Below are 13313 nucleotides of genomic sequence, written 5' to 3' on the forward strand. Positions count from 1 at the left end.
CTCTCCAAACTCCCTGTTAGCAGTCCCGCCCAATGGAGCTACCCCGCAAGGCATAGGTTCCCCAGAGCTGGGTTCTCCCAGCCCTGGAATCAGGTGAACACGTACACATTGGCAGAGCACATCTGAAAGGACCAGCAAAGCCAGCACGAGTCCAGCGGCACCTTAAAGACTAACCATTTCATTACGGCATAAGCTTCTGTGAGCTGCAACTCACTACATCAGCTGCATGAAGGGGAAAAAAAGACGGATTGTGGGTATGGCCCATGGGGCTGCCAGAACAGTAACTCTGATAACACTGGGCTTGATCTTGGGACAAGAAGTTACTAAGTTACAGGGTGTTAATTGGGGAAATCAAATTAATACCTTAACCAACAGACCAGGCAACACAAGCGTTGTAACCGTACCCGTTATGGACCAGAGTATGGGGGGCTGACAGGCCAGTGGTCGGAACAGGCATCTAGGCTGAGAAATGAAACCAACGGCCAGCACCAGAATCAGCTGCCAGTTACCAGAGCCAGGGGTCAAGCCAGTGTCAGAGGCTGGATTTGGAGCCAGGACTGGCAATGCATGGCTGGAGGCGAGGCAAGAACCAAGCTCAGAGCCGGTGCATGGTGGGAACTGAAGCGAAGGCAGGGGTGAGGCAGGAACCCAGAGTGAAGCAGGAACAGAGTTGGGTGCAAGAGGCACAGCAGAAACCACCCTGTTGCTCAGACAAACTACCTTTGCCTCCTTCTGGCTTAATTAGCTTGGACCAATGGGTGGAGCTGGGTGAGCCTCCTGTCAGGGCTTCTGTGGGTGTTTTCTTGGCTGAGGTTACAGTCCTACTAGCTCCTCAGCTCAGCAGCTTACTGGGTGGAGAACAGGATGCAGCCACTATTTGGGGCCTCCTTGGGCCTGGGACAGCACAATACCATGCTGCCTATACAGCTGCCCATACGGCCTTCAGTGAGCTTAATCTGAACCTCCTTCATCCTAGGCTGTAAATCCTTACCAAACCTCTGTACACATTCACTCTTCCAGGTGACCTTTCTCGCCATACGGGGGACAAATGCGGTGGACTCAGGAGCCACCTCATAAGCAAATAACAGCGAGGCAGCATTTCATCCCAGTCACCTGCCCTTTTGTTTGCATGTACCCTCAACATAGTAAGAGTCCAGCTGCACCTTTCAACTAAACTGTCCCCACGTGCTGTGGGGCAGATCCCAGCCGTTTGACCCCCACACATGTAATATAAAGGGAAATTAAAAAGTGCAGTTCAAAAAGAGAGATGTCTGCAAGCTCCATGAAAACACTTAACACACAATACGGGCTCAAATTAAATGTATGCCCCACATTAAAACACACAGTAAGAGGCCCCCAAAAGTGCCACTGTGGCTACACAACAAAGTAAAAGAAGTGGTTAGAGGCCAAAAGGCATCCTTTAAAAATTGGAGATAAAATCCTACTGAGGAAAATATAAAGGAGTATAAACTCTGGAAAGTCCAGTGTAAAGTATAATTAGACAAGCCAAGAAAGAATGTGAAGAACAATTAGCAAAGGACACAAAAACTAACAGCAATTTTTAAAAGAACATCAGAAACAGGAAGCCTGTCAAGCAATCAGTGGGCCACTGAACAGACAGGACACTAAGGGAGCACTCAAGGAAGACAAGGACACTGTAGAGAAGCTAAATAAATTCTTGGCATCACTGCAGAAGTCTTCACTGCAGAAGATTTGAGGGAGATTCCAATACCCATGCCATTCTTTTTAAATGACAAATGTGAAGGCCCACATTCAGGTGTCAACAGAGGAGATGTTGGAACCGATACATTAAAGAGTAATAAGTTACCAGCACCAGACAGTATTCGCTCTGAAGGACCTCAGATATGAAATTTCAGAACTAACAACTGCTTTAACCCCTCTACAGTGCCAGAAAATTCAGATAATTTCCACCCACTTTGTTTAACAAAGTTATGTCAAAATGAAACAGGAGGTTTAGGTCGTAAGCTAGAAATTATCTACCGCAGCACTCACTGTTGTGCAATCCCTCAAAGAAAAATCCTATTGAACCTAATGGAACATGCTAACTGCTCTGGAGTTGTTTTCAAAGTTAACAGGCCTTTTTTAGACATAGCAGGAGGTGAAGTCTGATGGATTTTAATTCAGTGTAACTAACTGAAACTGAGTCAAATTGTCAACTCTCCAGCGTGGAAATCTGCCGGAAACCACTGTCTCCATTAGTAATAGATTTAATATTAACATCATTCATAATCAAAAAAAAAAAACAAAAACAAACTGCTTTATGTAACCTATTGCTTACATCAGCCTCTGTACCAGATGACTGGAGGCTAGCCAGTTGAATACCAATTTTAAAATACTTCAGAAGTGATCCTGGTAATTACTGGCCAGTAAGCCTGACTCCAGTACCAGGCAAATTTGTTGACACTATAGTAAAGAACAGAATTATCTGACTGAACAACCAACTGTACCATGTGCAAACTCGTTAGGCATTTTAACAGCCTTACACAGAGTCACAGACAGTCCCAGGGGTTGCTCCAGTTTGTCTTGCCATTTGCCACCCAAATGAGCATATCCCTGCTACAGATAGTCCCTGACATCTAGAATCACAGCAACGTTGAAGTCATTTCTAATCCCAAAGGCCCAGTCACTTACCACAGGACAGTTGCTTGTAGCCAGCCCTAGAATAAACAATATAAAGGTTTATTAAATAGACAAAAGAAATTAAAGAGTTATTTACAAAGTTAAAGCAAGGAAGCAGAAACACATGAGTGAGTTACAGTCTTGTATTTCAAAAGGTAATAGAAGTTTCTGGCACATCAGCAAGCTGTATTCGACCCTTACTGCTAACTTAAGCTAAATAGCTAGGGATCTCTTGCTTATGCCTAGAAACACCTTGCATCCCTCCCAGAAGCACAGAAATATAGGAATCCTTAATTCCTTTGGTTAGGGTTTTATCCCCCTTTTTCTCAAACTCAATTGATGAGATGGGTCTACGTGTATGATTCATGTTTGGGGAGGAGAGTGGAACAGCAATAAGAGTCTTTAGTCCTTTTACTGATGGATGCTCACTCCAGACGTAGGGAGTTACCAGTTATGAGCCTACCCGTGGCCTGTCAGGTATCAATGGGTCTTCTCTTGCGGGAGGGATGTAACAATTTCTGCAGAAGAGCACTCTTTGCTCTCATTAATGTCACTCTCCTGCACGGGAATTCAGACCATCACAAAGGTTCACACTACACCCACTCACATGTTACATTACCACATGGGACATAGGAATTACTAGTAAGAATAATTCACGTAGCAACTCCAAATGCTCAATGGAGTGTAAACATGAAACCCTTTATAATACCTAGTCTATCAACATGAACCTGCAAGTTAGCCAGGCAGATTCCTGTGTAATCCACACACCTCCTGGGTGTAGTGCTCTGTCCCATCTAGTGGCAATGAGACCAGGGGTTAATGAATCTGCTCTACAGCCTTCCCTAAGGGCTGTGGCTTTTAGCTCACGCAGTTGAGGGTCATGGATTTAGCTTCAGAAGCGCCGGGTAAGACTCTGCCCACTGACAACTAGGGTCTATTGCTGTTGCATTAGCTCTGCATTTGTCAGAGCCCACTTGAGACAGAAGCACTTTGGCATGACTTGGCACTGGGCCTGCCAGAGTCACAAACCTATCCAAGGTTACATAAATAGTCTGTGGTAGAACTAGGGACTGAATCCCAGTGCAGAGCCCAAGACCTTCCTTCCTTTCTACCACATGAGTGTATGGCTGGACAGGTGGCCAGCGGCCAGCACCTTGCTGGGTGGTACATCATAATGTCATTCCCAGAGTTGTGTTTTCTCACTTTCGGGATAATTACTTCAATTACTCTAAAGTGCATTTGCTACAAAGCGTTTTTGTTCAAGTGCACGACTCATCCATCCTGCAGTCTTGTGGAGGGGCTAAGGAATGTTGTTTGTACTAATTGCAGCCAGTTTGTTATTAAGTGGAAAAAAAGTGTCGACTTTGTGTGTCTTGTCATTACATCTGTGTAATTGCTGGCCCAGGCAGATCTCCCCTGGGAAAAGCTAAACTCTTCTCCCTTGCACAGAGTCATGAGTCCCTGCTGGGCTGAGGCCAGGTTCTCTAGCAATTCTGCTCTGTGTTCTGGGGAGCTAGCATGCCAGTACTGTGGCAGAGCGGGGGGGAGGTGATGGCTTTTTAACTTCTGTTACTATTCATTTGCACTAAAATGTAATTAATGCTGGAGTTCAAGGGTCTGCCTCATTTCCTCCAACATGGGCCTGAGCCTGCCCTCTGCAGTCAGTGGGAGCTTTGCCGGAGAGATCAAATGATGCAGGCTCCAACTCCCCTGGGCCTTAGCACTGGGCACCTGTCATGGGGCCTGCAGGATAGAATATTGGCCGCTTCCATGTAGGCAACAATTCTTTTGTAATGTAACCCTTAGAATCAACCCCTGTGAGAGCCCTGGCTTAATCCACAGACACTACTGGGGTTGATTGTAAGACCTTTCGGGCAGGAACCACGTCACTGCACATATCTGTACAGAACGTAACACAGCAGGTACCTGCCCTGAATCAGGCCTCTAGCTGCTACTCTGCCATAATTCTTTCATGCTAATGTGTCTAAAATGGGCAGGGGCAGGCCACTGATGTACCCCACACGTGCACTGCATGGTCCAGAATTAAAACAGATTCAACCCCATGGACGATTCCCTCTTGCCCCCAAAAGCGTACGAAAGATGCCATTTTGTGGAACGTCACTAAAAAGGCATGCAGATATGTGACTGAATACTCCAGGTTTTACTGGGGCCTTCCCATTATGTGAGTAGAGAAAAAAACATCTCTCTTTGCATGACTTAATTCAATAATTATTATTGAGACATTTTGTGGTTGTACATTCTGATTAGATCAGTTGATTAGATTAAGTGCACTATAGATGTTTAACACAGTTCTTTGAGGCTTGCATTCTGAAATCACGCATCTACTAAAACTTCACACATGCAAATAAGATCAAGAGACGATAGCTGTATGGGAACATTATTGACGTGTTGAGATGGGTTGATCAACTGCATTTCTGCATGGAAGACTGAAGAGGCATGCAAGCCGAATACGCAGGGCGTGCAAGCGTAGAGCCAAATCATCCAAGATAGAACAGAGCTATCTTTTTAGCTGCCTCCTACAAAGTTGCTGCTGCCTTACTAGCAAAGCTACAAGTATGTTATCGAGTTGTAGAAGTCACAGATTCCGTGACTTTCCACAATCTCTGTGACACTGGGACCCCACAAGCAGCCCAACCCCCATGGCAGCAGGCACCACCCGCAGCTCCCTCCCCATTTGCCAGGGACAAATGACAAATTTGTGGACAAATGGTCCATGAATTTTTGACCACTGGCTGTGACCTGTCCATGACTTTTAATATTCATGGCAAAATCATAACCCCAATACTAGCCTGAGGATGAGGCACTGAACAACTCATTTAAATCAAATAGCTGTTATGCACATTCAGGATTATTTGGTGGGCCTGACATTGAATGGAGACTTTCTAGGACATCCTGATTTCTTCTAGCTTGTATTCCCAACAGTCTCAAGGAAAATAAGAACTGTTCTGAGAATGTCGCACCTGCTCCTGCAAACACACAAATGTTTCACCGTCATCTCAACTGTTGGAAGTCACTAAGGCACCGGCACCGGCACTGGCACCGGCATGCCTACCCACATGCGGGGCCGAGGGTGTGGCTACGCTGACAGCACAGCTGCAGATGGTGCAAGGCACCTGACCGAAGCTCGTACATCTCAGGCTGCTGGGCCATAAAACTGCAGTATGGATGTTTGGGCACCAGCTTCAACATGGGCTCAGAGACCCCATAAGAGGGGCAAGCTTCAGAGACTGGGCTTCAGCTAGACCCCAAATGTCCACACTGGAGATGTATAGCCCTGCCAGAGTCCCACAAGACTGAGTCAGCAGAGCAGGGCTTTGTGTCTCGGTGCCGCTGGTTTTCATAACAGTGTGATGTACCCAGAGACGTTTTTCTACTGAGGCAACACATGGGGGCACTCAGTCCCCACATTTCTGCCAGGGTTCACACCACAATGTAGACAGCAGCAGTCTTTTGGCACTATGGCTGGGGGTTGCTTCCAGCTGCTGGAAGAGAAGTGGGAGGAAGGGCTGACATGGCCCATGTCTTTGAAGAGCTCGTCTCCCCCCCTCCCACCGCCATGTGACTGGAAGCAGCGTGCCCCTTCCTACCAGCACAGTATGGAAAGGCAGCTAATACCTCCAGGCTGCTGCTGACTACAAATACAACCGAGCGCCCTAGCTGCAGTGTGGGTAGGAAGGAGGTAAGTCTTAAGGGATGCATTGTGCACCAGGGCCCAGGGAACTCGACTACAGGGGCTTCAGCGAACCTAGCCAGAGGTGGCTCTGCAGGGGAGGGTCCCTAGGGGACACAGCAGCCTCGGATTACCTGGAGCAGGGCCCACGGCAGCAGGGAGAGGGGAGGCTAGTGCTGGGCTTCTTTGGAGCCTATAGGTTCAGGATGTGAACAGGCAGGGAATCCCCCCCCCACTCCACAGCTTAGCTGAGGGGCTTCCCTGTGCCACCATTGTCCAGGGTTTTGGCACATGCAGGGGTTAGCTCCTCCTGGCCAGTGCTCCGGAGGGTCTTTGGCTTCCCAGGGGTGCCTGCCCAGCCAGAGGCAATGAGGGAAGGAAGGAGCCTGCTGGCCAGGCTGCTGGTGAACTGAGCTCTCTCACTAGGGCCTGGCTCTGCTCGTACTGCTGAGAGAGGGACACACTCCACTGGAGGGACAGGGAGCAGCTGGGGGGGGGGAGAGGGAGAAGGAGCCAAGCAGGGAGAGGACTAGGGCTGTTGGAGAGTATAAGCATAAGCTTATTAGGTGGTCGAGTGGAGTACTCAACTACTTGCCGCCCCCCCTTACTGCTGGTGTAGGGAGAGGCAGCAGGGAGGGGGGACAGGAGACGGTGCTGATGGTGCATTAAAAAATGTAGAGCCATAGCATGGGTGGCTCCCAGAGCCAGCAGAAGCTGGGACAGCTCAGTTCCAGCTCAAGCCAGCTCCAGGAGCTACCCCTGCAGTGGCTCTGTAGAGTGGTCCGTATCGACTAATCGTCTAGCCAATACAATTTGTATCAACTCCACGATTATCCAGATAACTGCAATTTAACATCCTTAGAGAGGACAGTGAGGTGGGAGCATGTAAAAGGCCAATGGGTGGGCAGCAGAGACTACATAACTGGTTGCTCCCTGGTGCCAGCAGGAAATGGGCAGGGGGGTGGGACATGCTGGCTGCGAGCTAGCAGGTGGGGTGGGGGGCAGGGAGGCACACTGTGCTGGACCCGCCACCGGGGGAGTGGTCGGCCTCATATGCTGCTTCTTCACCTAACTATCCACTTTGCACATCCACCCCTATCCGCAGCCACTGGATGCTCTCCCCTCACCTCTGGTGGGCGGGCAGCTGGCGAGCAGAGACCTGGCCAGCAACAGGACCCAGGATCAATGGGCAGAAGACAGAGAATGTGCCTGTTTTTAAGAAAAGTTTTGGAACACCTGCAGGAGAGTTAAATAGGGGACTGTTCCTTTAAAAATGGAAGATCTGGTCACCCTAACAGGGCCAGCAGGAGCCCACAGCTGGTTGGATGCTGCTGTTCCCAACCCTTCATTTTATAGCCCCGAAGACTTACACTATAAACTGGCTAGAAAGAACCAAACTACAGGTTCTAATGGCCTTGGAGCAGATGCTTAGCTGGGGACAATGTGCACAGAACAGGTGACTCCACTCGAGTCACATGCCCAGGGCCTCGGGTCTCTTAATGCAGAACTAAGGCAACAGACACACAGGGCAGTGGGGCCTGATACATTCAGAAACAGACTAAATGCCCTAATCCTTTCAAATGTTTCCAACAATCCAATGCAAAAAGAGCAAAGGGCCAGTCAGGGACAGACAGCCTCTTGCTGGTGATGACACTGCAGTATTTTAGAACAGCTCAGTAATTTAGCTCGTTATTTTGTGACTAGAATCCGAGTTGAAGGAACGGAACGCCCTGGGTTCCACATGGACAAGGCTTTCCTGGCTTGCAGCCTCACAAGAAATGATTATTCTCTCTCAGTATTGATGGAATTACTATTCAATCCCAAAGTGAGCAGAGGGGTGGGACTAGTAGGCTCCTGGAAGGACACTGTTGTCATGCAAGGCAATGCCAAGAGAGATGATGGGGTCCATTCATTCTGAGCCTGGCCTACAGGAACAGTTGACTCAGCCTCGTAAATCTTCTTGGCTGAATTCTTCCCCTTCCTTACATGCCTGCAGCCCACAGCATAATTGACGGTAGGATTCAGACCTCGTTTCATTCAGATTGGTACCCAATTACAACTTGCCGGAAGCCAACAGGATTCACCTACAGCCCAGTCTACTCCACCCTGATGTCAGTGGTAATCATACCACTGATTGGAGTGGATCAGGATTGGGCCCAAAGGGCTGCCGAGCAAGAGAAACTCCCACTGAGATTATTATGAATGGCTAGAAGAGTCCCATTAGAATGAAAAGCTCAGTTCAGGCCAAATGACATTTTTTTTTAACCCCCAACAAAATGTTCTGGTTCAATTTTGAGCATTCCAAATGGGTTTTGGCTTTTTAAAATAAAAGACATTTTAAGTCAAGTCTTTCTGAACCCCAAAACTGAAATACCATCCAAAAATATCAGACAGAAACATTTTCATTTTTTCCCCCAATGTTGTTATAGGTTGTTTTTGACCAAGATGATTTGGCAGAAATGACACAACTTCACAGAACACTGCCATGTGGCCCAACCTCACCCCCTCCCTTCCCGAACAGGTTTGTACAAAATGTTTGCCCTGCTCTCTAGCTAGTAATCCCTGGATTTTAACAGGAGTTTTCCCTGAGCAAGGGCTATAAAAACCCTGCCAATTAGTGGCTAAGCGTGCCTATTCTAAGTAAAAACAAAGACCTCTGCATAGCCACCCCTAGCTGCTGAGCTCCGCATGGTTTTAAACCTTTCCGGCTACCCTATGCCACAGGCCTTGTAGCAATATTGGCTTGCGGTGCCCTTTCCCCAGATGCAGTCACACCCTGCCTTGTACTGGTGACATTTCCTGAGCCCAAATATCAGCATGAAGTAAAGTGCAGAATTTTCCCGTGGGGACAAGCCCACCCTGGGACCAGTGAGGTTCTCTCAAGCTGCCAGCTGGATTGAGCCATGAAAGAACCTCTCCCTCCCTCCTTTTTCCTGGGATCCATCGTACCAGAATTTCAAACCACTTTTTCTGCAATGCCCCCAGCCTTACCTGCACATTCAAAGCATGTGATCCGTGATGGCAGCAGGACCTGCGTTTGCAAGCTAAGTTCTGTGTGGCTGCATTACACATGGTCGGGTTTGCTTTGATAACTATGGGATAACTCAGCTGTGCAACTAGGATCACGAGCAGGCCCATAGACAACAAGCACTTTAGCCTACAGCTGTGGTGTCCCACACGCTAGTCACTAGCCACATGTGGCTATTTGGCCGGTCGAGAGTGGCTAGTTTGCTTCAGAACTGATTGGACACCACAGGACTAGAAGGTGACTTGCTACCAGCTCTCACAGACCCAGGCCTGTAGAGTTCATAAACGATAGCCTTCATTTTAAACCAGCGCGTGGCTGCCCCAGACATGGCAAACCCAAGAAGAAGTCTGACTGGTGCTAGATGCTAGGGACAATTCGTGGAGAAGCCCCCCAAAAGCCCAGTTGACCAGAGAGGGCTGGGGACTGAAGGAACAGGAAAAATAGGGAGGCAAAGAGGCATCCCGGCCATCAGGCCACGTACCACAATCTAACCCTGATTGTGACCCAGCCAGCTAAGAGACCATGTGAAGTCATTTCCTGCTCTGTACCTCAGTTTCCTTCCACTATCCCTGAAGGAAAAGTGAGTGATACCAGGGCGCGCTGGACACAAACAGGCATGAGTGGTTTTGCTAGGCCCCTTTCCACCCAACAAACAAAACTGAAAATACACTTTTATGCTTTACTAAGCCACTCTCTTGGGGTGACACCTTCATAATGACATCATTTTAATGATTAGACAGTGGAACTGCCTTATGTGAGCAGACCCTTAGACACAGAAGGCTTTGGGGACAGGGTCTGGCCGTGTGCCCTGTAAAGCTCTCTCTGCAGAGCGCCTTGTGGAAGGCTGAGCCCTCTCAACCAAACAGCAAACCGAGTTATAACGCCTGGCTCTGACTGCAGCGGGCTTGGGCTCTGGCCCTGGTTTCCAGCTAATGTTTGTGGCAATCACTAAACAGACTGGAGAGAAGGAAAAAAAAAAACAGTTTGTGGCCAGGGCAACCCTTCAAGGCAATGTGGGGCAAGCTAGCTCAGGGGATGAAACACCTTATCCCGCTCAGACCACTAGGCTGCTCAGGAGACCGCATGGACAAGCAGAGGCTGACCCCTGGCAAACAAGACTAAGGAGGGAGCAGCCCACAAAGTAGCACAGGGAAGTTGCAGCTGCCTGTGTGAGCAGTGAGGACAACTGGACATCAGCAAAGAGGAAGCCCCAGGAGTCACTGTGGGAAGAGCCATTTATTGCAATGCTGTCACACTTCCAAGGCCAAGAACAGAACTGCTGAGACACCCCCTTTCCTCTCCTGTCTTTGGGGCCCAAAGCCTTTATGGTTCATGCAGAACGGGGTCTGCAGGCAGAGCTGGGGAATCGCCTCAGGTTTCTAGACTCCTCTGCACCTCACAGGGGCGGGAGAGGAGAGGCAGGCTACATGGGGAACCGAATCGCGCCCGGGTTCTCCACGAGGGACAAGTTCAGACGCACAGTTCCGGGGGCTCACCGCTGACTACTCTCCTTGTCCTGGGCCACGGCCGGAGATTTTCAGCAACACGTGGGTCTCAGTGCCCCCCTCCTTTCGCAAGGCCGCCCCCAGGCTCTGCCACCGCAGCTCGGCGCAGCGCTTAGCGAGAGCCCCCCTCCCGCACCGAGGCCCGGCTCCCTGCGGGACGCAGCTGCTCACGCCAGCCGGCCGTCCCGCTTCACATGGCTGGGACGAACCTCTCCACGGCGCCGGGGTAGGGCGCATGGCGCAGGTAAGCGCCGGGGCTGTAGCCGTGGGCCAGCGAGGGGCAGGAGCCGGGAGACATGCGGCCGTAGAAGTCCCGGCTGTCGCCGCTCAGCGGGGGTGAGGCGGACAGGGCCAGGCGACCGGGCGGGTACAGCTGGCTGCTGCCCTGCGCGTAGGGCCCCGGGGTGAGCGGCAGGGGCGCGCCGGGGCCCGGGTACGGGTAGGAGACGGCGGCCCCAGCGCAGCCCGGGCTGGGGTAGGCGGCGCCCCCGAAGGCGCAGGAGCTGGCGGAGGGGCTGAGCGGGCGGCGCGGGGCGGACGGCGGCGCGGGGTAGCCGGGCGCTGGTAGCCCGAAGGCGCCGTCGGGCGCGGGGCCCGGGTACGTGGAGAGGTCGCTGCGCTTGAAGCGCTTTCTCCGGCGCAGGAAGCTGCCGCTCTCGAACATGTCGCGGGCCGCAGGGTCCAGCGCCCAGTAGTTGCCCTTGCCCGGGCGGCCCGGCTCCCGCGGCACCTTGACGAAGCAGTCGTTGAGGGTGAGGTTGTGGCGGATGCTGTTCTGCCACTTGCGCGGCCCGTCGCGGTAGAAGGGGAAGCGCTCGGTGATGAAGCGGTAGATGCCGCCCAGGGTGAGGCGCCGCTCCGGGGCGTGCGCGATGGCCATAGCGATGAGGGCGATGTAGCTGTAGGGCGGCTTGCCCCGCTGTACCGGCCGCTTGCGCCGCCGACCCGCGCCCCGCAGCCCAGCCTCTGGCGGCCCCGGCTCCGCCTTGGCCAGGGGCATGAGCAGGCGGCCGGGCTCCGCGGGGCTGGCCCCGCACGTGGGCTGCTGGCTCTCCGCGGTCATCCCCGGCCGGTCCTGTCCCCACGCGCGCAAGCTTCGCTCCCGAGACGCGGCGGCTGGCTCAGTCCAGGCGGGGCGCGGGCTCTCACTGCTGATGGGCGCGGGCGAGGCTCGCTGGCCTGGCCGCCCGAGGCCGGCAGGTGGGTGACTCCAGGCCCAGGGCTGCGGGAGCTGCTGCCCCCATCCCTATGCACTTGTGCCCGTCGGTGGGATCGGCCGGGCGCGGCAGCTGGGCAGGGAGCAGCCACTGGAGCTTACAGGCACGGGCGCAGCTGCGCTAGGTGTCCAGGCCGCGCAGGTGACCCCGCCGGCCCGGCGAAGGATAGGTTGGAGCGGGACTCGCTCCTTTTATGCCGCCTGCTGAGCCGCGATCTCTGGCTGCTTCTGTGCCTGCCCTACCTGGGCAGCCGGCACTCCCACCTGCGGCCACCGCCTTCAGCGCCTTAAAGAGACAGGTCGGTCCAAGGGCGTAGCCTCCTAACATACCTGCGGGAAGCGGCTGGAGCTCTCTCCCCACTTTGCCCCCTCTCCTGACTCCCACAGCGGGACCGAGAGGGGCGTGCACGCAGCGCAGGAGAGGGGCCGCCACGGCCGGGTCCCGCCGAGCCCGGAGAGGCCCCATACCTGTCTACAGGCTCGGGAGCCGGGTGGGCAGCATGCGCTCAGGAGAACGCTGGAGCCAGGCGTGATGGGCGCAAAGCGCCAGGAGGGGGGGCACCCGGACGTTATGCCTAGTGCTCCCTCCCGGCTTCGGCCACAGGAGCCTCCCTGGAGCGGGCCCGGGCAGGCCGTAACCCTGAAATAGCGCCTTTCACCCTGAAGCGCTGCTGTGGCCCGGACCCCGCAACCAGCCTGGAGTCACACGGGGAGGAGGGGCTGCACAGAGGGGCCCGTCCTTAGTTTGCGCGGCGCCTGGTGTGGGGGACAGCGGCAGCCGCTAAATAGGGGCGCCCAGTGCCACATGTTTCTGAAGCACCCTGACCCCACAGGTCGGTAGAGGTGAAACTGCCTGCGCAGCAGAGACCTGGATGCGAGCGCAACGCCCAGCAAACGAGCGCCAGGCCCATCTGTCTCCTGGAGCCAGGGCCGCTGGGCTGCAGCGAGCCCGGGTCCTAGCTGAGGGCGCTGAGCCATCTTACGGCACCAGGAGGAGCAGGCTGGGTGCATTCCCGTGCTTTTGTGTTGCAGTGAATTATAACTGCTCCATCCGCTGGCTACAGAGCCTGTCACTGCGCACGGTGGATGCGGCCCCACAGAGACAAGGCAGGCGAGGAATTAGCTTTAGTTGGACCAACCTGCTCCTTAGAACGTGTGTTCTGTGCGATTCCTGTTCATTAACAGACGTAGTTCCCACCAAAGCTGTTACCTTGTCTGGGATGCCCTTGAATC

General features: G+C 52.8%; 1 protein-coding gene across 1 annotated transcript; it reads right to left on the bottom strand.

Moving 5' to 3' along the window:
• Window positions 1-10653: 10653 nt before the first annotated feature.
• Window positions 10654-12328, bottom strand: FOXE1 (forkhead box E1). Its single transcript, XM_006114823.4, has one exon. It carries the CDS (start codon window positions 11925-11927, stop codon window positions 11055-11057), a length of 873 nt encoding a protein of 290 aa, XP_006114885.1. The 5' UTR covers window positions 11928-12328; the 3' UTR covers window positions 10654-11054.
• Between the last annotated feature and the right edge of the window lie 985 nt (window positions 12329-13313).

The sequence above is a fragment of the Pelodiscus sinensis genome, chromosome 6 (assembly GCF_049634645.1).
Source record: "Pelodiscus sinensis isolate JC-2024 chromosome 6, ASM4963464v1, whole genome shotgun sequence".
In the NCBI taxonomy this organism is placed as follows: Eukaryota; Metazoa; Chordata; order Testudines; family Trionychidae; genus Pelodiscus; species Pelodiscus sinensis.